This window comes from Xiphophorus hellerii, chromosome 1 (genome assembly GCF_003331165.1).
Source record: "Xiphophorus hellerii strain 12219 chromosome 1, Xiphophorus_hellerii-4.1, whole genome shotgun sequence".
Classification (NCBI taxonomy): Eukaryota; Metazoa; Chordata; class Actinopteri; order Cyprinodontiformes; family Poeciliidae; genus Xiphophorus; species Xiphophorus hellerii.
The window spans coordinates 12911825-12935793 of NC_045672.1; the positions used below are offsets into that span (position 1 = coordinate 12911825).

Consider the following 23969-nt stretch of genomic DNA (forward strand, 5'->3'; position numbering starts at 1 on the left):
TAAATCTCCTCCTCCTGCACTTTCCCCCTCCATAGTGTCCTCAGGCTGGATCATTGTCAAGCACTACATGTTCGCTGTCATAATAATCACAGTTTCTTTATTTTTTTCTCAACATTTTACTCCTCCGCACACACACACACACCCACACACGCACACGCCCACATGCCTGCACACACGGGATCCAAGTTATGTTGGTAATTGATGAGCAAACAAAACAAATGGCGGCTCCCGCTTTGCAACAACGTCCCAGGAGACAGTTCAGTCTGTGAGCGAAGATGGGCAAAGTGGAGACAAACTGAGAATTTCAAACTAATAAGAGTAGAAGTAAATAAAATAAACAGGAAACACCAGGGAATTAATTCAGATCAGTGTATTTGAGTTTTGAGCTTCTGGCAGAGTTTGGAAAATAGAAAGAAGAATGAAAACATAAAAAGCTGACTCACACAAGCAAACTATAATGAGGCTATTTGAATCTTTAACCTTTTTTTATTAGTCATTTCTCCTTTTTAGGGATTTTCTTCTTTAAAGGAACCCGTTCATCAAAGAGCATTTTGTTCATATATAGGTATTTTTTTACAGAGGAAAATACTGTACAACCTTTTTTTTTTCCCTTTTTTTTCTTCTCAAAACAATATCTGGAGGAATATCACTTACACACATTATTATTATTCCCTATATCATGATCATTTATTTCCAATGCCAAGCTCAGGAGATAATTCAGTGTGTCCACTCCTCAGTCGTACATGTTTGCTCAATAAAAAAAAACCCAAAGCAAGGTTCTGACAGATTTATAATTTAGCGCTACAATAAGCGAAGCATTTTATGAATTCTTTAAAAATCACAGTTCATCTTAGTGTTTCATATCAGAAGGCGCCTTTTTCTTTTCTTTATTTATTTTTTGGCGCGACACAGTTCCTTTTTTATATATAATTTCAAACCGTCCAATCACAGAAGAAGCAAAAAATAAAAACAAGTTTTTAAATAAACCACAGAACAACAGTTTGTTGTCACACTAACATCTATTTGTGCATAAAAGCAAAAAAAAAAAGTGAACTAAAACATCTTTAAAGCAAATTCCCTGTTAAATGATATATATCATTCTTAATTTATTTTTATTTTTCCTGTTTCAGAAGGTAAAAATGAACCTAAAAAGTGCAATAACACCCTAAAATTTTTTTCTCATTTGGAAGAACACATAAATATTAAATAAAAGCATTACAACAGGAGCTCAACCACAGCCATAGTGAATGGAAAAAAAAGAAAAAAGAAAAAACAAATGCCATCTGGACATTTTTTGCGGTCTGTACATTTTCAACATATAACACACTTCCCTGATGCTTCCTCTGTGGCTGCATCCGACCCCTCTCCCCCGAAACTGAACATCACGACCACCCTGCCTTGCTCGAACGTCAATATGATCTCAAAAACAAACAAACAAAAAAAATACACATTTTTTGATGCAAAAGATGCAAATGTTAACAAAAACATTGTTAAACATACTCATGAGTTATCTGTCATCACCGTTTTCTTCGTGGTCAGCTAATATAAAAGTGCACTATTCACGCACAAAACTTGATTCCTCCACTGGGGGTGGTGGGCCGGGTTAGAAAGTATGCTTGCACTGGGCTTTTTCTTTTAGCGGATTTCAGGGAGGGAGAACTGTTGAGGCTGAGATAGACCCGACTGTCGGTCAATCCCATGTGAGAACAAAGTATACCAAAAAGAAGGGAACAAGTAGCTCCTTTCTCTCAGTGTCTAATAACAATAATTAATAATAACAATAATGATAATAATAATACAGAACTAAAGATCAAATTATGAAACACATCCTGCTCCTCTTAGTGATTCACATCCCTTTTTCTTTGCAGTTCATGTCGCCAGAAATTTTCCTTTTTCTCAATAATCATCATTCGTACACGCACACGCATCCACACGCACGCACACACCTACATATATAGTTATATAGAGAGATTTGTTTTTGTTTTTCTAAAGTGTTTTTTTTTTTTCACACACAAAAAATGTGAAAGAAATAAAAATAAATTAAAGTCAAACATGCACGCACACAAAAAAGACTGATGTGTAGTAAAATGCTTTACACGGCTGCCCAAAATCTGTGTGTCTCTGTCTCGTTTTTTCTTTAATGCATAATTGAATTCATAATGTTGGTCGTTTTGTAAACATCTCGATGAATCGTTTCGGTGGGCCCGTCGTTTTCCGTCACACCGGCGCCGCTGCTGTTGTTGTTGTTTTTGAGCGTGATGAATGAGGCCACTTTCTGTTTATTGGTGGTACACAGAATGTTTCTGCAGTTCCTACTGTCCCCTCTGGGTTTGATTGTTTTATGGGTCAGCATCTTGCTTTTCCAACTGGGAAGTATGAGTGTGGTTTACGGAAGCACCGAAGCCCTCGCCGTTGTCCTTGTCGCCAGTCAGGCTCCTGCGCTGAGTCGTCGTTCGAGTCAGTGTTGAGGTCATCCTCTTCTTCTTCTTCCTCCTCCTCCTCCTCTTCCTCGTCCTCGTCCTCCTCCTCGGCGCGCACCTCCTCATCCGGAGACAGGTCGTCCTCGGCTTCTCCAGACGTCCCCGTGTCGTCCAGCTGGGACTTGGCGATGTGCGCCGGCCGCGCCACATCGAGGTGCAACTTCTTGCTGAGATCTAGCGAGTCGCTGAGGCCCAGACCGGCGGCGTTCTTCAGGAAGAAAAGGGAGCTGCTGGTGTTGGTGCTCAGGTTGAGGGAGCTGTCTAGGCTGATGGAGGACGGCGGGTAAGAGTGGTTGTAGTCGGAGGCGAGGCCCCCCGGCTGGTAGATCATGGAGGGGACGCTGCTGTTGATGTTGTGGGACAAGCTGTGGAGGGTGACGGGCGAGGACGTGGACACGCCCAGGGAGGTGGGAGCGACCGGCGCCATGCTCCCGACAAGGTGGTGCATCCCCTCCTGCTTGGGCGACACGGACGGTAGCTCGCCCCGCTCCTGCTTTTCGTGCTTCCTCTTGTGGGAATCCATCTGGGACATCCCCACCACCGTGTGCTTGCACTCAGGGAAGGTGCAGTGGAAGTGCGAGCACTTGAGCTTATATTTGCAGTCGGGAACTTCACAGTCGGCGCTGGAGCTGAACTGGCAGAAGCCAGCAGCGCTGATCACGTCTTGCTTGCCGTGGTGCTTGCGGTGGGCCGTCACCTTGGTGCTGTCGGTGCAGCGGAAGCCACAGCGCAGGCAGTGGAAGTGGGTGCTGTTGCCCGAGAACTGGCAGTCGGGGAAGTTGCAGCTGAGCGAGGACTTGAAGCGCTTGAAGTCGTCCAGCACCAGGTTGTCCACGCGGTCGTGGTGCTGCGCGTGCTTGTACATGTGGGTGCGGCCACAGAACTTGTAGCCGCAGTTCTCGCGCGTGCAGTGGTAGTGGGTCACCTTCAGGGAAAACTGGACAGCTCGAGTCCTTGCAGTTCTCATACAGGTCGTAGCGCCGGAAGCCCTCCAGCATCATCCCCTCGTCCAGCATCTTCCGAGACGACGGGGTCTTGCGACGTTTGCCGAACGGAGACATGTCCTCAATGATCCAGAAGCGCTTCTTGGCGCCGGTGGCCGTGGGAATGGAGATGGTGTTGCCTGCAGAGAAAGAAGCGAGTGCATTAAAGAGTAATCAGTTTGGCTCACAAAGTAAAACCCACAAACTACAAGCAAATTACTGTCTGGGTTAAAACTCTGATGTTGAACTCTCCCCAGCCAAAAGCGGCTCACAGCTGAGTAAGCGCACAAAGCCGTTTTTTTTTCTTTTCCCTTTCCTAACTCCCAGAATGATTAAAGGAGTGGGGAAAGGATGATAGATTGACTGTGGAACATGACACTTTTACAGAGTGTCTCCAGCCCCCAAACAAAAGAGGGAGCGGAGAGTCCTAACCAACTCTCTTATCTATGTGTTGTTTTATGAGGGGCACCCACCTTTTGCGGCACCCTGGGGTCACTGCTAATGATGCGATCCCTGTTCTGCACGACAGGAAACAGTGGGCCTCGATAAAACTTGAGGCGTGATTAAAATAAGAAGCTGCTGATGCAGCCTTGTTAATGGAGACTAAACAAGGCCCAGGCTTCGTGGAACAGGTGCCAAATTTACTGCTCTGTCTCTTGGTGCAAAAGTAAAAGCACACACCGATGTGTCATTAGAGCAAGCATGCATGTTTATCCTGTTGCTGCATAATAGAGCGCTGGTGAGAAGTTTCGATATACTAACCATGGGAATAAATGTATTAATGATTCTGTGCTTTTATATTTTTGTAACAAAATGTATTTTATTCAGGAAGTGATGATGCCACAAACACTACTCTGCTTAGCAAAATTGGTTACGTAAATTGGTTGGTTTTCATCAATCAGGCATCAAAAGATTGTATGCGATTTTATAGCGATTTCAGGTCGGTGGGCTCCCCCAGAAGCCTGATTTTGTCTTTCCAAAACCAGTTTTAATGTAGATTTCAGATTTTATTTCTGTTAGAACAGTCCAATTCTATCCAAGTTTCAACCATCTCAATCGAACTGGTTAGGATGTTCAGGAAAAACCAACGAACCCACAATGTTCAACCTAGTATGAAATGGAAACGGCTGGAGCACCAGCGTCCTTCTCCATACTAAAGCAAGTTTTGTGTCATGATGGAATGAGGTCAGGCGGATCCAAAATAAACACCTGACATTTCAAGCAAATCCCTTGTGCATAAAGGTATTTTGATTTGGGGAGGCAAAAACTGAGCTTTTAGGCAACTGAACCAACTATCAAGCATGGTGGTGGCAGCATCATGACTATTTCACAACCAGGGATTTCTTCGGAAATCTTCAGATTAACCTCAGGAGAGACGGTTTGGTGGTCCAATATCAAGATGATCCCAAACGAACTTTAAAGCTGATTTTGGAATAAATAGACCAGCTTGTTGATGGCTACAGAATGTGAAGGTTTTCAACAACTTAAAGCACATTTATCCAAACACTGTGGGTATATATTCACACATTTTAACCTGGATGTATAATTATGACTCTGTTGGGATTAGAGAAATTCCACAAAAAAATAAATAAAATTAAATAAAAAAATCAAACCTGTGGACCAAATTTGTGTTTTCAAAAAAAGTTGAAGCTAAACAGTTCAATCACATCATTAGAGGCCTAAAATTAAAATAACATGCATGCTGATGGTGAGTGTACATAAACCTTTCACTGATTCTGATAAGAAAAAAAATAAAAGAAATAAATAAACTGTTAAAACTCTGCATAGGGCTCAGTGAATGAGAGTGACAGCTGCAGTGTTGGTTTGGATAAGTACCTGCAGCATCCTGTACTATAGGGACGTCATTTTTAACTGGAGACGGAGTGGCAATGATGGGGCTGAAAGCCGGTGTGTTGGTTGGCATGACAACACTCCGAGTGGCTCCCAGAGAGGCGCTGAGCAGAGAGTATGACAGACAGGATGGAGAGAGGAGATATGGGAGCGAGGGCAGAGGAGGTCGGAGAAGAGCGGGAGGGAGAGACGGGGCCTGGGCATGGAGGCCAGGCTGAGGAGCGGAGGGAGGAAGAGGTGGTGGAGGAAGAGGAGGCGGTGGAGGAGGGGAGGAAGGAGGCGCGTTTTGGGTGGCACTAGTGTCAGCAGGGGTGGTGGGAGCAGAAGAGGTGTTGGGGTAGCCTTGTCCTGGAGAGACAGGTTGACCAGAAGGGGGTGAAGGACAGGCGAGAGGGGAAAAACAAGTACACCAAAACAAGGGGCCACATCACACACACATACAGACACACACACAGAGGGATGGGAGGTAAAAAAAGGAGAAAGATAAAAGATAAGAGAATGATACAAAATGAGGCCCATTCAAAGACAAGTAACCCAAACACCAGCCAAAACAACAATGATGAGAGTCGTGGATCGTAACGGCAACGCATGTAGAAATGCGAGAATCGTAGCCAGGCTTAAGATTTAGCGCAAACAAGAGAAGAATAAAAAGATACACTTCACATAGTTCAGCAAACTTACAAGTGCTAAAGCTGACGGGATGATGTCAGGCCAGAAGAAAATGTGATAAAGTACACTCAGATCAATAACCACTGATGTACAGAATGGATGTTTTATGACGATGACAAAGCAAAACGCCGAACGTCTCGTCAACGAATCAGGACAAAAGAACGCTGCGATGTCATCAACCTCAGGAGTTGTTATGACTCGCGTCTATTGATTGTAAGCCAAACTACTGAATCATCACACATATGAGTAACAAATGGCTGAGATTAACGTGAGTGAGGCCGAATGTGTGAGTTGGCTTTTTTGAATTCACCGTCCCCTCACCTGCTGGAGAGCTGTCGTTGCCCACAGGTGTGCTGGTGCAAGCTCCGGTCCTGGTTGGAGGACTCGGAGGAGAGGCCCAAGGGGCTGCCTCCTCCTCCGCCTCCTCCTCCCATATACTCCAGGTAGTCATCGGTGTCATCCATGACGGAGGAGGAGAAGCCGGAGGTGATGCCCGCCTGAGATGCCATGGGCCCGGACATCAAACCAGAAGCGTGTTGCATCTCGTCCGCCCTGTGGCCGAGCGACATCACCTGACGAAAAACAAACAACATAAAAAGTTATCATAACTGTACAGAAAGATTCGAGACAGGCTTTATGAGTCATAATGCAGTTGGCAAACAATCAAGTATTTCTTAAGACGTTTTTTTGAAAGAATATGTTCTTGTCTTTTGAAAGCAGCAGAACAAAAAAGAAAAAAAAATAAACAAACAGAACAAGAAAATCTACATGCTTAAATGAGCTTAAAGTACATCCTGTGCTCTGATGGAAAGGTGTGACAGCCCTGTGCATCACTATGTGTGGAAATTTCAGTAAAAAACAGTCATTAAGGGTTTGTCATTGACTGGTATGACTGGAAATGAGAAATTTATCTTGTTTTCTCGCAGAACACCACATCTTTCCCTGAATCTGACTCATAGAAAAGGAAACCCGATGCAAGTCATGCGCACACACAAACAGAAAAATCTTGATGAAGACTGGGTTTGAATGTCTTCCTCTTGGTAGTGTTTCGTACCTGGGAAGGGACTCTATCGAAGTTCTTTCCCAGCATCCTTCTCATGTGTTTGCGTGCGTGCGAGGTCATCTGGTGCTTGAGCAAGAAGGAGAACTGGCAACCCTCTCGGATGCAGTGGAAATGGCTGTTGACCTGGTTGTATTTGCAACCTGGAGAAAATAAAGCAGCTTTACTGTTAAAAGGTTCTGTTGAATTGTTGTAAGCAGTTAATAGCTTAGCTGTAAAGCCTGTTACGATTGCTGCTGCTCACGGCTAGTCCGAGATGGACAAAGAACAAAGCAGACTTTGATGGTATTAAAGCAATTCCAATCTCAACCAAAAATGTAAAGAAATATACATTTAAAGAAAAAAAAAAATATATATATATATATATATATTTGCTTTACCAGTACTTTAGTTTTATCTCTGACAGTTACTCTAAAGGAAAACGTTCTTGTGTTCCATACAGGAAGATCATTTATGGCGCACCTCCTCCTACCACTTTTTCCTGTATAATCATCTGCTTCTGTTCAAATAAACGCCCAATGCAAACATGATGACGATTTAAAGATTTATGACATAGTGTTTGCTGTAAGATTTATGTCAGCGTAGTTTTCTTTAGGACAGTAAATGACATGTCAGGTTTGGTCTAGGCCCTAGCAAGATTAGCCATTAGCTTTAGCCAACTAACCAGATCAATACTTACACTCAAACTCAGAACTTACCTTTTACAGAAAACGCAAACAAACTCTTAATTTGTCTTTGACTAATTATGCCATATGTGAAACAACTGCTAAAGCATATTTAATTTGCTTTTTGTTTCGCTCTAATATTTATTTAAGACAGTTAATCTGAAAGGAAGCTTTACATGATCCGTTGTCAATACAGGATCCACACAAAGTGACCATTGGTGATGCATCACTTCCTATCTCCATTTCCCATGCAAATAATCTTTTACTTCTGTCTAAGTAGCCTCCAACGACAGTTCAGAAGTCATAAAATACCAGTGGGGTAAAATCCAACAATGTTTGTGAGACTGGAGTAATCATAAAACATAAGAAGTCTGCTTTGGTCTTGGTTCGTTTTGAGCTAGCCATTAGCTTTAGTCTCTGAGACTGAGTAATCTGTATTTAATCTAAAGGGAGATGTCAAGAGAGTTATCTCCAGCAGATATTAAATGATAGCAGGTTTGAAAAATTTAGAGCTATCCCTTTAAACTCTCTATGTGCAGATTAATTTGTCTTCGAGGCGTAGCGAGGCATCTGAAAGTAACTAGAGCGCTAAAGGCCACATTACCAACATGAGGGCGTTCTGATTAGATTAAACGCAAAGAGAAATATTTTTAGTCTTTTTTTTCCTTTCCTTTTTTTAATTTCATGATATGGCTCCAACAAAAGAGGGATTGGGTTTCAAAGTGTTTCGGAGTGTACATGTAGGAGGAATATTAGATCACTGGTGTCACACTGAGCAAGTCAAGGCTTCTGTGCACTAAACCTGTGGAGCTCTTTTATTACACTGACATGCTTTATTCAATTAGGAATTTACATAAATAAATTCTCATTTTCTGTGGGCCAATAATGCACACACATCCCTCCAAACCAAAGTAAATATACGATTATTACCATATTAAATTCATTTCTCAAAGTATCTCCGTTGTCGTTTCTCCTTTTGTTCTGAATTGTTTCTGCTGTCTGCTTCACAGTCTTCTGCTCTTTCCTCTTGTTTTAAAACTAGTCTAGCTCTAATTGCTTTATGATTTCAAATTAAATGATTGTTCCGTTTTTGTGCCTGTTAATCAAATACCATTATATAAAAGCAGGCAGAAATAATTGAAAGAGTAACATGCTGGGCAGGTGCTAGCATGTCAGTAACCATGGCACCAGGTTTAAGAGAAAAACATGCCTCTGTCATCAAATAGCTCCTGCACACACGCGCCGGTTTCAGACACGCAAAGTTGAGCAAATAACAGTAACCCCCGTGACACAGAGGCCCTTTTGTGAGACAGAAACCAGGTAACATCATCAGCGGTGTTCAGTTTAATGTTGCTGCCATGGATACTGGCAACCCATCAATTCTTTATGACTAGAGCGCCGGCGATGGTAATCCTTTCTGCCGTTTTTTTTTTTTTTTTTCTTTTTCTCCCCCCGCCAGCCTGAACAATGCAGTTGGCAGATCAGACTGGGGACAAAAAACAGCTGTTTAGGGCCCGGTTTTGTTTGCTTTGTTTGTGAAAAGCTTGTGTAACCGCCTGACAAAAAGAAAGAAAGGAAAAAAAAAGAAGTAGAAAAAAGAAAAACAGATCACTTTTAATTCATTTTCTGTGCGATGGCAGCGGCGGCTGAGAGGCAACACAAACAGGCTCAACCAGACAAGCCAGATAATTAACAAACACAAACCTAATTGCTCATTTCTGACGCCGGCAGAAGAAAAGAGGAAAACAACCTGGATGTGATTGCCCTCTTTGACATTATTGCTCATATAGTTGCGCAGGCAAGACTTCCTCTGGGACTCGAGGTCGGCATTGTGAATATGCAAAAACGTGGTGACAAAATCTGCGAAGCGGGCCCTTGTTTCGTGCCCTTTTAAACCACCCTCACAAAGCACGACGCTGTGTTTGCCAACACCGGGCTCTCTCCCTTTGTAAACACAGAATATCCTCTTGCAACAGCCAGTAGAAATCAATGTACATCTCTCTCTCTGCGTAACTCCTTTTAATCCTCGAATCAAAAGCCGCTCAAAAGTTTTCTTACATATGGAGGATGAGAGGGATGTTCGCTCTTACCCAGCCTCCCACACTCCTCCCTCTTAGTGAAGTACTTGAAGCCGTTGGCGGCGCGGCGCTCTGCCTTCTCATGCTTCTTGATGTGCCATGGTAGCTTGGTGGTGATGTTGGTGACGAAGAAGCAGCCTGGCCTCAGACAGTGATAGTGGCCCCTCATCCTGAATTCGCAGTGCTGCAGCCGAGACAGAAGAAGAAAAATTAGGCTCTTCTACCGCAAAGCATTTTTCATGTAAAAATTCCAGACTTGTCAGGCCAAAAGTTAAATAGAAATCTTCTTAGCCTGTTTTAGAATACATAAAAGTTCACCGTAAAAAACCCCTGCTAAAACCAGATTGAACAAAAGAAAGACAGAAAGAAACAAAGAACAACAAGCAAGAAGGGAAGAGAGAAAATATTGCTAAAACATTTAAACAGATATTGTCCCTTATTTTCAACTTTTTTTCTTGTCAGACTTATCCAGATCAAAAAAACACTCAAATCAAATTTCTAACTTTCCTATACTCTCCCAAAAACTTGACAGACTGGATTCAACGCACCTATTGTGCATCATCTTCTATTTTCTGGTTATTTGGAGGTACAATTATTTTGTTGTTGGTTATTTTTTTAAGCTTGTCAAAAGCTTCCCCCATTTGTGTCTGCACCACCATCTGTTTCTGAGGCCCACATCCCAGAGGACCAGGCCAAATAAGATCTGCTCAGTTCAGGAGATGGGAGGCTAAAAGGAGGCGGACGGGGAGCAGAAGGAGGAGAAGGGGGGTGACGGGAGGGACTTTCAGTGAGACGGGTGATTTTCGACACATTAATGAATTCATTTAAACGGTTTTCGAAATACTGGCTCATGAGAGCAGGCAGGGGGGATGCCATTTAGGTTTGATTTGCCAAGCATTCCCCTGATTTTTGCCCTATTCCAGACAGCCTTGTTTACTGTGCAAGTGACAATGATTTATTGGGTAATATCAGCTAAATTGGCCTTTTCTGAGAGGAGAATGCGGCAGTCAAAATGACATCATTGACATATAAACAGGCATTACTGGGGTGAGTCGACTGTCTTTCTCAGCGGAGATGGAAGACGGGGAGCAGTGGTTGTGAAAGCCTTGAGTCAAATAAGCTCAAATACTGGTCTAATAGATAGCATACTTCATGCTTAGAAACCTCCAAGAGATGACAGCCAGTGATCCCACTCCTGAGAACCAGCTGCACTCACCTGGTTGGGACAGAGACACTGCAGGGAATAGTAGGAGAACTGATCGCGGACGTTGACCAGGTTGTTGTTCGGGTTGATGTGGTCCAGACAGTGGGACTCCGCCTTTCCGGAGGTCTTGCACACATACTTACAGTTCCCAAACAAGCAGTGGAAGTGGAACTTGTTTGAGTATTTGCAGTCAGTAGCCAAACAGGGATCACTGCAGAAGAAAAAGAGCTATGATTATGTAGGTTACTGGCTTAAAATCAAATTCTAAAGAGATAACAGGGACACTTCAAGAGAAGGAGAAAGTTTATCTCCTCGTCTTGCTTGTTCATTTATGTGGATGCCCAAATCCAAGTAGTTTTGTAATTGTGGCATGCTAACAACAATATCACATTACAAAGTTCAAGTGGTATAAAAGCTTTTGCAAGGTATTGTAGAATAAGCTACATACTTTTCCTGAAATTGCAGAAAACCAGGTTTGACTTGGGGCTTGGCGTTCTCCAGGGAGGTGGTGGCCAGAGGCGAGTTTGCAGGGAGGTTGGGCATCGAGGCCGGCATCTGAGGGATGCTGCCGGTCAGCTGCTTCCAGGCCAGCAGTGATGGAGGAGGAGAGCTGTAGCCACCAGAGGACGTGAGGTTTGCCAAGTCCATGGAGGGATTGCTGGCTATAGACACGGGCGCGACGGGTTGCAGCGGGGCTGCTTCACCGGGTTCTTTACCATCACTGAACGGAGACTCTGGCTTTACTTTCAAGGTGGCTCGAAGGTGGAAGCTGAAAGAGAGGATGGAGGCAGCCTCCGTTTTTTTATACTGATCAACAAAGCAAAGCGCCGTATTTTCCAAACAAGAAGCGGTGTGACACTCACTTAGCATGTTTTATGGCACCGTCCACAGTGCTGAAGAGGGCCCCACAGTCCTCTACCAGGCAGTGAAAGTGCACCTTATGGAGAAAGTCACACTGTGCCTCACAGAAGTCATCTGTGTCAAACCTTTGTATTGGAGAATAAAAAAAAAAAGACGTGTAAATGTACTGCTTTCCCAACAAAGATGACGACTCGTTCAGCTTCTCATAACAGTTTCAGTAAAGACTTTCAGTTTTGTCATACAGTAAGCCAAAACAAATTCCTGCAAGATTGGATTCTTTACGCCTGTGGGGGGTTTCCTGGTATATAAATCTTTACGTCATGTACAGTGATAAATGCCCTAAACAGTTTACAGTCATTTTCAAATGTCATTCTGGGCTATTAATATATATATTCCGACTTACAAATTTCAGCTGTTTTCGTTTTTATGTTACTTTTCAATGTTTTGGATCATCAAACTGATTTTAATACAAGACAAAGATACGAGCAAACAAAAAAATTGTTTTTAAATGATGGTTTTACTCATCAACAGGGAAAATCTATCTGAACCAACTTAGCTTAGTGAAAAACTACAAAAAAATCACACCCCTTTGTTAGATCATGAATTAAGTGTGATTAACCACATTTTTATGAAATCTGATTTCAGCTTCCCCAACAACAATGATGATTAAATACTGCCTCATCTTAAGATTCAAGAAAGAACTTAATACCACTTTCCTGACAGCATAAAGTAGACAACAAGACACGAAAATACAACACATCATACTAGGATCTAAGTAGATATAAGAACAAATTCAGAAATATCTATCAGTCTGGAAAGAGTTATAGAATTATAGTTATAGTTAGTCATTTGAAAGTCCAGCGAACCAGACTGAGAAAACATTGATCATAGGTCAACCTTCTCAGCAATAGCAAGCCAACCAAAATTACTCCAAGAGTACATCAAAATCTTATCCATGAGGTCAAAAACGAAACCAACTAAAATAACAAAGGCACTCCACATTTGCCAGTAAACAACTAAAAACACCATCATCTGATGGTACACAGGTACACAATGGGTTATAAAGCTGGACACTGATCCAAAGCTATGAATGGGTCAACAAAACTAAAATAAATGTTTTGGAGTGGCGTAGTAAATGTCATAAACCCACCTGAAATGCTGTAATGTGACCTAAATGCTACAGAAAATACCAATTGTGACTGAATTGATTCTGTGAAGAAGAGAGGCCCAAACTCCTCTGCAGTGCCGCAAAAGACTCATTTGCAGTCAACAAAACCAGTCAATGGCAGTTGACGCTATAAAGAGTGGCACAACCAGTTTTTAGGTGTAACAGGCAATTGCTTCTCTCATAGGGCCAGTCGTGTTGGATAGCTTTTTTTCTCTTCACAACAGACATTTTTAAAACTACTTGTATTGACTCTGTGAGGATGCAAATACTTTTTTTCGCAGTGCAGAAAGTGTTTTTTTGTTTGCTTTACCTGCGGAGGTATGTCTTCCAGATCTCAGTGGTGTTTTCTGGCCTCTTCAGCACTCTGTGCAGGTACTGAGCTGCCTCAGAGGTGTCGTGGACCTGGCCTCCCTCCAGCTCAGTTTTCAGGTTCATGGCATTGAAGAGGGCAGGGTTCACCTGGGACATCTACAGAAACACACAGGGCAAATGAGCTGCCAGCCGCCTCGTTTTGGCAGAGCATCCGCGAGCGCAGCGCTCGCATATGTTAGCGAGAGCATGAAAACGAGCCGACAAATACACCCGAAATTTGGCAAAGCTAAAGAGAGCAGCCAGGATTACAAACAGGCAGGCTTTTTTTTTGTTTCTTGCCTGCTTGAGTTCGGGCCAGGCGTATTTGCTAAGTGTTCCCCGGGGGCATATGTTAACCTTTTCATGTGATGTGGTGGTTCGAATCAAAACCCCAGAAGTCTGACACAACAACAGTGGAGCTGTTAGACAACTCCAACTCCGCTGTTTGTATTTACTGACTGTAAGCCTGAAGTTAAGCTGTCTGAGAAGAAGATTTAGAAGACGAGTGTTTGAGGAAGGGAAGCATACAGTAAGAGGGAGGAGGTCTTGATCAGTTGTTGAGAGAAGAGGAAGAAAAAAAAGTGAGACTAATCTGCCATTACATCATCAAGGTGATGGAAACCACCCAGCGCATTTATATCAGTCAGATAAGATTTATAGCTAAAGCCGTGTCCATTTTAATCTTCACACAAACATTTAAATTTCCATACGCTCACATTTAGACTTGTTAAAAAATGAGGGCAGCGCCTTCTTGTTTTTTTTTTTTTTCTTTTACTCCCTTGACTTTTTAATCAAATAATTTATAAACTCTATAAATAAATGCAGAGTGAGGCGGGGAAGTTAAAGTATAAAGGGGGGGGGGAGAAAAAAAATGGAAGGCAAGTTCAGAACAGCTCATCAAAAAACAAACATCTCTATATATCTGGCATGGCACCGAGCTACTGCTTCATTATATTAATTTGTGAGAGGTGCAGCGAAAATTACAATGTATGAAAAATGGCTGGAAAATTTAAATGATACAAACTCATCTTATTAGCGGTGAAACATTAAAAAACAAACAGGCCCCTCCTGTGTCCCGCTAATTTGTCTTGGGATGAAAGGAGTTTGATGGATGGATCTTACCTTATTCATAAGCGAGGATAAAAGAGATGTATTCCCCGGTACAGGGTGTCCATTTGATTCATTACTGAAACAAGGAAAATGAACAATGTTTAGTCAAGATTTGCATGAGAATAGTAAATATTACTATTTATCATAGGAGGTACGCAAGTATAATGAAGAAGAAAAATGCTGTCATTCTGAGAAACATGGTTTAGGGTGGAGGGTTATTGATAAATAGGAGCTGATTTATCACTGATCAATCAATTTGATGAAAATGAATTGACTTATGTAGAAGTGTTTGAATTGGGGGAGAAAAAAAATATTTAAAGTAGAAATAAACAAAGACGCATTTGATTTTTCAGTGTTTTTTAATCACATTCTGACAAAGGTGACTAAAAATCACTTATGTGAAATCAGTATTTTGAATTTAAAAACATTTGCTTAATAGTCACTGCTGTCTTGCACACAATGTGACATTACCTGTGCTCCTGAAAAACTAATTGACTGCTAATGGTAGCTGGGCTAGAAATGTTTTATTTTCTTGTATCTTCTTATAATTGAAAAGAAATGAGAAATTGCTAAAATGAATGGTGTCAGCAGGTCACAAAAAAAACAAGGGTTATATATCAGTAATAAAATGATGATTGGTGCATCATTAGCAACAACAGAATAGCATATTGATAGAGTATTGTGTCCAATAAGCCCTACTCATCTACTACTTTAAACTTTATAGTTTGACTGTAATAATCATCTATTTTTGAGCAGTATTAAAAAATAGATCATCTTAAATATTTTTGTTTTAAATCTTTGTGTTAATGCTGTGACAATGTGAAACTTTATACCATTTTCATGCTATCATATTTACATGTTATATCATTATAAAGCAACAATATGAAAATATTATAAGATAATATGTTTAATTTGATAAACAGTAAGATTAAAAGTCAATCTACATATCACTTAAAGATGAGCAGAAAAATAAAAATTAGCTTGGGTAGTTGTGACCAAAGTGGCTGGTCAAAAACTCACAAATTATTATTATTTTTTTCAAAAGTAAAGACTGTATTTTCTACATGTTGAAACATCGGTGAGGTTCCAAGACTTGCTCTCTCAAGCCTTGCTTTCAGAGAGCAAGACTTGAAGCAGATAACAGGAAGGCTAAATGGAGTCCATTAAGTCTGTTTTATCCTTTGAGCTTTCAACCACTATGTATAGGACTGTAATTCTCTTTTCAAATGATTCTTGAGGATAACTTGTAACTGACGAAAACTGCTTATATATATAAAGAACACAAACTTAAAATTGTCCACAAAATCCTAATTGCTGCATCCCTAATTGGGATTGTTTGCAGTGTCTGTATACCTGTGGTCTTTCTTGCTCAGATCCAGGCTGTGCTCCTGTTGGGAATCTTGCGGCACGCCGGCGTTACCGTCCACAGGCTCCTGCTTCACTTGAACCAGATTAAACTGGCTGGCGGAGCCTGGCTGCCCATTCCCTGAGGAATCAAGCCAAAGACGAGGCAGAGGAGAGAAGAGACAACAAAGTTATTGTTGGTCAGCATTATTACGCTGTGACAAGATCCAATCTGACTTCTGTCCTGGCCCGAGAAGAATACTCCGAGTGATAATTATTGCGAAATTATGTCAGGCCGTCAAGCCTTTTAAACGGTGATTGAGAGGCGGGAGATATGAGGGAAAAAGACTCCTTTTTCTGCAGCACTTGTCACAACTCATTTGCCAGGCTGCCTCTTAACTGGTCATTAAGTGAGATGCTAATGCTGAGGGAAAGTGGCAGTCTCAGATTGGCCACCCGCCCCTCCTCCTCCATATCCTCCTCCTCCGTTCCCACTTTCTCTGGCTTTCACGTTGGCCTGACAACGGATGGCGGCCAATGCCACCAAGCATACCCACGAGGAACAGGGGCGCCATGTCGGTCAGATTGGAGCTGACAGCCAATCAGATTGGTTCAAATATTGTGACCTCTCTATCACCGTCTCTGCCAAATAGGTATTCAGCGGACAGCAGAGTGGAATTGCAATAAATAAACAGCAGGGGACGACCTGAGGTAGAAATGCTGACAGGAAGGTGAATTCTGGTCTCCCTCCCGATCCCGGGGGACTGAAATATTAATTTGTCCTCAGGCTACACACAGAAAGCCGAGCCTCTGGCTGACAAGAAGTGGAGGTTTGTCTTAAAAAATATATGTGGGAGGTGAGGCACCTCTGGGTTAACCTCTAGGACACTAAAGCTGGAGTGCACCAGCAGCCATTTTCTGGTGTTGAGGAATCAGGGATAGTGACAGGCAAGGTCATGGGCATCCAAGTGTATGCCCTGGTCAGGACCCGCTCCTTTTTGAAAGAGAAAAAAAAATGGGACAAGCCCAGCCTATGATGAGGGGGGAAAAAACAACAAAAAACAAGGAGAGTTTCCTCCTGCTAAAAGATGACCCAGAGACATATCAGACCGAATAGGAGTGGAAAAGCCAGTCTTGGGCCTTGTCAGCTGAAAGCTAGGAGATGGGGAAGTGTCAGTGTCAGTGTCAGTTCAGTTTGACAATGGTTGAGGTTGGAGGGGCTCTGGGGGGTGGTGGGGCTTAGAGGGAAAATAGCAGTCAGACAATAATGCTTCTGGTTTGAGGTCACCAAATGCTTACCAGAGTCCACATCCAGCCCTCCCATCCCTTCACCTCCCCCTCCCAAACCTTCAACTTGATGAGAGAATGCCCAAAATTAACTAGCCAGACGAATCCTGCCTTGTCATTGACAATTAAATCAACTGGGAGACAAAACGGGAGCATATTCCATCAAGAAGAGCCACTAACTGCATGATCTGCATATGATCTGCAGGCTCTGTAAAATAATACTTCAATAAATCAGATGATAAGTTGACTTTTAAATAGAGAAAAAAAAAGACTTGGATGCACTTCATGAAATCATTATTATTATTTTTTTCTTCTATTCACTTCCCAAGGAGGGAGAACAAATGAGTTTGACTCAAAGCAGCTTCTTTCTGGAAATTATCCAGGAATAATGTACACCATGTAATTACTCCGGATAAGATACAGAGCTTGTGAAAGATCATTTGTACTGTGCGTCTAATTAGTAAACCCTTCAGATGCTTGAATCTCTGGAAAAAAAAAACACTTAGGGGTAAATTAGAGTGGAACATTAATTAAAAAAAGAAGAAATACTGAATGCAGAAACAGGAAAAGAGGCTCAATTTACTGCAAAAAAGAGGCAAAGTTTCACAACCAGATGAGAAAATAAACACTGTGAAAAATAGCCTTGACGCAATGACTTCTCTCACACCTTTTTGACAGAGAAGCACAAACCACTTCCTCCTCATTTTAGCCCCAAATGTCCTGTTCACACATTTTCTGAAGCAAATATGAGAAACAAAGCCACAGCTACCCCTCCATTCTGCGATGCACCAACTTTTTTTACAAAAATGTTTGTGATTGAGACTGTGGTGGCGTGTGTGTGTGGAGGTTGGGGGAGGAGGTATTTGAAAGAACAGATCTGAGCTGTAGCGGTGTGTCTGAAATGAGAAGGGACCATCTGTGGAGGCCCCACCCTCAGCAGGTGCCTCCCACCCCCAGCAGAGTTTGCTGCTACCTGCTGGAAGCCCAAAAGGTGGAGCTGAGCCTGACAGGCTGGGCTCAGCTCAGAGCAGCTGCCCCTGGCTCTCTCTTTCTCTCTCTCTGGGCCCGTCCTGCTCTGGGAACACCAGCAGGAATCATAATCCTTCCCCACTTCCACCAACATCCGGAGCGACCCCCGTTTAAAATCCACCCCCCACCTGCTCAGACCGAGAACCCGCTCTAAATGAATGCGGCGCCACGCTCCGCAGTCCATTATCAGAATTAAACGCTTTATTTTCATTTTCGAAAGGGGCTTTGTTTGGAGCAATATGATAAACACAGACAAGCCAATTACCTCCAAAACTTATTTGAATTATGCTAAGCAGACTCTGACATGTTTTCGTCAAAACCGGAGGTTTCTAGAAATTCAGAAAGACTTTGTTGATGAGCGTCTTCCTTGTATCGGAGCCTGTTTCCTCGCTCCTGCTGCCTTGAGTCATTTCTACCTCAGTGATTTCACTTCTTCTTTTTTTTTTTTTATCAGTTTGCGCATAAAAATCTTTTTATTTTTTTTTCTGGCAATTTTTCAACTTAATTTCATTCCACCTCCATTTGCTTGGAACGAGCGCAGACAGAGATAAGAGGCCAATGATGAGGAAACATGTTCAACACAAGCCCCATGAGCCCCCCACTCTGAACATCATAAGAGACTTTTACAGGCTCTACTCTCCCCCTGTCAGCGCATTTATCTCCAAATGGATTGTGGGTATCTAACAAGCGATCAACACAATAACAGAGCCAGAGCAGAGCACCGTGCCTCTGGTTTGTCCCTTTAAGCCCGAAAGCACAGGCTCTCCTGGCTTTTCCCTCTATTTTTGGGATGGCTGTAGAGTTGACCTCTGAGTGCACTCTGACTGCTCTGTCCACACTCACGAAGGAGATGCTTCTGTCTCCAAGTACAAAAGCAGAAACGCACAACTGTAATGTATTAGCACCAATATATAAGCTAACACACAGTGCTTGACCTTTGACTTGTGTGATTTCTGAGTGCAAAATTGTTGTATCTCCCCTTCTTTACTGTAATTTTTTTTTAAAGCATTACTTTCAGAAATCTGTCAAAGAACATTCACTTTCTCAGAAACCAACATGGAAGGGTTTCCAATTAGGAAATGTGAAGTTGTGGCTGACACAATCAATTGGCATTACAGTTGCCCAGCAGATATCCTGTTCAAGTAGAGTGAACCACAACCGATTACTGATGAAGAAGATGGCTGTTCAAAGAGTGCTGAATCCAAGAATATATGTATGGCAAGCTTGGTGGAAGGAAAATGTGTAGTTAAAGAAAAGATGCACAGGCACCAGGAACAACCAGAGGATTGTAAAGCAAACCCAATTTAAGCGTTTTTGGGAAATTCACAAGCTGGCATAAGTGGTTCAAGAAATGAAGAATCCTGATAGTTTGATCTGGACTACCAGAAGATTTTAGAGCAATTCATTCCAAGACTTCAAGCAATGTGGATTGTGTAGCTCTTCATTTCCTATAGACTTTGGAATCTTGATTTAATAATGAAAATACAAGTTTGCTTTTTATCAGATCTGAAAAACACCACAGAATCCACTGAGCAACAGTCTCTAGACTGTAGCTATCCCTGTGGGTAGTGCATCTTTTAAACCAAACTTTCTCCTTTCACTCAGTTTTCCATTAACATGCTTCCTTTCATGCAGCATTCTGAAAAGCAAGTTTCTTTAGCTGCATCCTTCTAACATTTTTTTGACTTTTATTAACTTTAATTTATAATAATCAAAATGAAAATATATAGATGTCTAAAATATGTCCCTCTAAAAATATATGAGATTCGCTTTTTTACTTGAAATAAATTAACTTTTGGACCATATTCTGATCTACTGTAAGGAAAGTTGTCCGTTTAAAGCGACCTACCTGTGTCTATGTTGTTTAACGGTTTCAAGGCAGCTGCTGCCAATCTGGCCATCATGGGTGATATCAGACCCTTGCTTGCAGAGATCTTCTCCATAATGGAAGAGCTGGCAAAGGACGTTGGAGTGGGTGCCATGGCTGCATCTCCCCCCACGGAGGAGCCGCCCTGGGTCAGAGAGTCGGTCGGCATGGAGTGTGCTCCAGAAGACACGGCCGTTATCAGGCCAGCGGCCGTCGGGGGAGGCTGTAGAGGCAGCCTCGGCAGAAGCGGGAAGAATGGGTTGGAGGAGGCCAGGGCGCTGTTTGAAAGAGCGAGCGCTACCGGCATGTTGCTGGGCAGATTTTGAGTCAGCAGGCTTGACATGCGCTGGCCCGCGCCGGGCAGCGACTGGGTGGGCTTGAGGTTGTGACCCGACATCGAGGAGGCGGTGGCGGTGGTGGGCGTGCTCAACAAGTGCGGCGCGGTGGCGGACTGTTGGGTGGTGGGCGAGGCACTCAGGCTGGAGTTCTTGCTGCTGATGGCCGAGAAGTCCATCAGGTCGTCGTTGCTGGACTCTTCCTGCTCGTCCTTCGGGGCCAGGAAGGTGGAGGAGAGGCCCATGACGCCGGAGGAGCGGATGTGCCGCCTCTCGTGCTTGCGCTTGTGGGAGGTCATCTGGCTGGTGGAGGTGAAGGTGAAGCCGCAGCCGGAGCGGATGCAGTGGAAGTGGTTGGTTGCTTTGCTGTACACGCAGCCCTCGTACTTGCATTCCTCGTACTTGTAGAACTTCTTGAAGCCGTCCTTGGCGTACGCGTCATCCTTGATGTGGTAGCTCTTGTGCTTCTCGATGTCGCACTTGTTTTTGAAAGTGAACGTGCATCCCGGACGCCTGTGCAAATAATTAATAGGAATGTGTTACATAATCACCTAAAAGGAATTGAAAATGTCCCTGTTCCTGTTAAAGCAGCTAGCTTCAATGCATTTTGTTGGGATTTCATTCCTGATATCAATAAGCATAAGGAAAGTGCAAGATGCAAAAGTAAAATCCATTGCAACCAGTTGAACCTTTTTGAAATAAATGCAAAATACTATGAGCAAATCAGCATGATGGCAGCATCAGTGGTGTAGAAATGCTTATTTTCAAATAACACATTTCTTACTGAGATGAATAAATCACCATATAGCTCATTAAATGTTCGGCTAATGTTTCTGTATTGTTTGTCACATTAAGAACTTGATGCTATTTTCACCAGACCTAAGTGAAACATTTTAGCCTAAATGCAAAATGTTCAATCCCCAACATTAAACATAGTGTTGGCAGCATCAGACTGCAGGGATGATTTTCACCAGCATTTCTATTGCCAACATGAATAAATACTCTTAAAAACAAAACGTTGATGTTTAAAGTTTAAGAATATTTAAATATCACTCTAAAAAACTTATGCCATTATGCATGATTAGATTTTTTTGGTATTAGTGTTCTCTAATTACACTTTATTTCATGTAAATTTGAGGATTTCACAACTTTACTCATATGACCAAATGATATACAGTACAGACCAAAAGTTTGGAACACAACTGTGTGTCCAAACTTTTGGTCTGTACTCAGCTTCAGACCAAAAGTTTGGACACACCTTCTCATTGAATTCAATGAGAAAGTGTGTCCAAACTTTTGGTCTGTACTGTATATTATAGCCAAGTTATTCTTACATCTCACAGATATAGATCTAATTTTTTCTTTCATCCAACCACCAAGAAGTTTGTTTCTAAAAGGAAATAAGACAGGCATTGCTCAAGATAATAAAATGATATACAAGAAGCTTAGTATAAATTAGTGATTATTTTTACTATTCTTTTAAAAATGGGAAGCTGGAAATTATTTATGCCCTTCTTAATATTCAGTGTAAAAGTCTTTATTAGACTTACAGCAATCAAGTCTCTTCTTATAAATGAAGAGCAGCTTTTTGTGGGTCTCCACTGCTGTTTAGACTATTTCTCATTGGTGATGGTGATGATCCTACTCTTTAAGTTTGTCAGGCCTCCTTGCCATCACCCTATTCTTTGGCTCCCTCCACAAATTTTATATCAAATTTAATTTAGGACCGCGGCTGGATATATTACTTCCAGTTAAAAGAAACGCATCTCATAAAACTAAAAGCTACCTTCAAACCTAAATCTGCCAGAAGTCCGATTACATTTGATCTTTTTGTTTAGCGTTTAAACTCTTCATGCTCGCATTGTTGACCACGTGCATCACCTGCAGTGGAAGTGCGTGGTCTTTTGGCCGTAGAACTGACAGCCGACGGTGCCGCAGTCCTCGGTGGCGCGGAACCTCTGGAAGCCGTCGTTTATCAGCTGGGCGTTCTTCTTGTGGAAGTTTTCGTGGGTCATGACATCTGAGGTGCTGGTGTACACCTTGCTGCACCCCACCTACAGAGAAGAGAGAGAGAGACGGAGCATGGTGATGGAAAACGAGATCTGGGCCGACAGCGCACATCAGAGTTTCGGTTTGCGAGGAAAGGTCTGAAGAAGAAAAAAAAAAGGTAGCTTCTTGAAGTGCGGTACTTTAAAGATATCTGATATACAGTACGGGGTACAGAAGAGGGAGCGCACTGTGGTTAAGAAAATGCTAGTGCCCTAGAAATGAGTGGAAGAGGGTTGTTTTCTCACATTCAACTTTTAATTTGTGGTGATGCACATGTGAGCGTCACCGGTTTCAGATTAACCCTTTGAATGGGAAACAATCTTTGTCATCTTTGTAACAATTGGAAAGAAAAAGGTAGTAACTGAAAGAGGTGGTGGTCACAGCAGGCTTGTGAAACTACAGTACCTTCCTGGCAGAAGCTGCCTTTTAGAAAATGAAATTCAGATTTGGAACGTGATGGTGGAGATGCTACCAGCTTACAGTAACACTGAGAAAAAAAAAAGAAAGAAAAAGGTTTAGAGAGGTGGTGGGGTGGGGGGGCAGAAGGAAACCACAGGAGTAAGATGACTGTCTTGATCTTTAGTTTAAAAATATTCTGGAAACAAACGACTCCTTACAGGCAACAAAGAGGGAAAAAACGAGGTAATGTTTGAATTTAAAAGGAACGATTGTATATCATCAGTGGCAACTTCTCCATATCGAGTCAAACAATGAAGAAAACGCCACTCTGCTTCTTTCTTCTTTTTCCCCTCTTAAATCAGAGCAGCCGATGCCAACATCTGCAGGTTCTCAGCGACTGTTAAAACAACGGCTGAAATATCCTAATAACAATTACGCCGTCGGCGAGGTATAAAAAAAAAGTATATATATATATATATATATATGTGTGGAGCCATCCTGGGCTGCCCTGCTGCAGTGACACTTTGAAAATAAGCAGATGAAACAAAAATTAAACAAATCCAGAAGGAGGGGAATAATCCTCAACAGGCTGCTTGGTACTAAAAGATGAAAAATGTGTAGTTTATATAAACACCTTAGGGAAATTTTATCCATGCCAATTAAGGAGTGAGAGAGTGAGGAGAACAGATACACACCGAAGCTTCACATCTATTCACTTGCTTTAATTTCTTCATTTTGATTTGGTTTCTGGAAGTTTTTTTTCTTTCTTTCCCAGGCTACTGTTTAAAGACAGAACTGTAAATCCATGAGTCAGAGCCAACAGAATCTGACTCATTTTCATTGCATTTACTCAAATATATAATATAGAAATATTTTTGGGTTGTGTGTGTATGTGCATTTCTACTCTGGGGAAGCTTTATTTACTTATGAAACTGTAGAGTCTTTCTTTCACTGTAAATATTCTATAATTAAGGTTTTTGTGCATTTTAATATAACTTTTTACATTTTTAATCATTTAAGATCTACATGATTTACAAAACATATTTATTCTACTGCATAGCTGAAGCAAGTTAAACATAACTGTCTAAGTTGGTGATTTTTGACTTTACACAATAATACACCTACAGTATACAGTCACCTCCATACAGGATATTGACTGTTTCCAAACCAAATTTTGGT

The 23969-nt window shown here is 42.1% G+C and overlaps 1 protein-coding gene across 1 annotated transcript in view; it reads right to left on the bottom strand.

Annotated features, from left to right (window-relative positions):
• Positions 1–354: 354 nt before the first annotated feature.
• The window catches only part of casz1 (castor zinc finger 1), a 62202-nt gene continuing 38587 nt past the window's right edge, over positions 355–23969 (bottom strand). Inside the window, 14 exon segments of the mRNA XM_032572305.1 lie at positions 355–3420; positions 3422–3603; positions 6305–6344; positions 6346–6555; positions 7038–7186; positions 9799–9970; positions 11003–11201; positions 11439–11759; positions 11854–11976; positions 13330–13487; positions 14493–14556; positions 15834–15966; positions 19990–20855; positions 22224–22396. Coding sequence (XP_032428196.1) covers positions 2347–3420; positions 3422–3603; positions 6305–6344; positions 6346–6555; positions 7038–7186; positions 9799–9970; positions 11003–11201; positions 11439–11759; positions 11854–11976; positions 13330–13487; positions 14493–14556; positions 15834–15966; positions 19990–20855; positions 22224–22396 — 3864 coding nt within the window. The 3' untranslated portion in view covers positions 355–2346.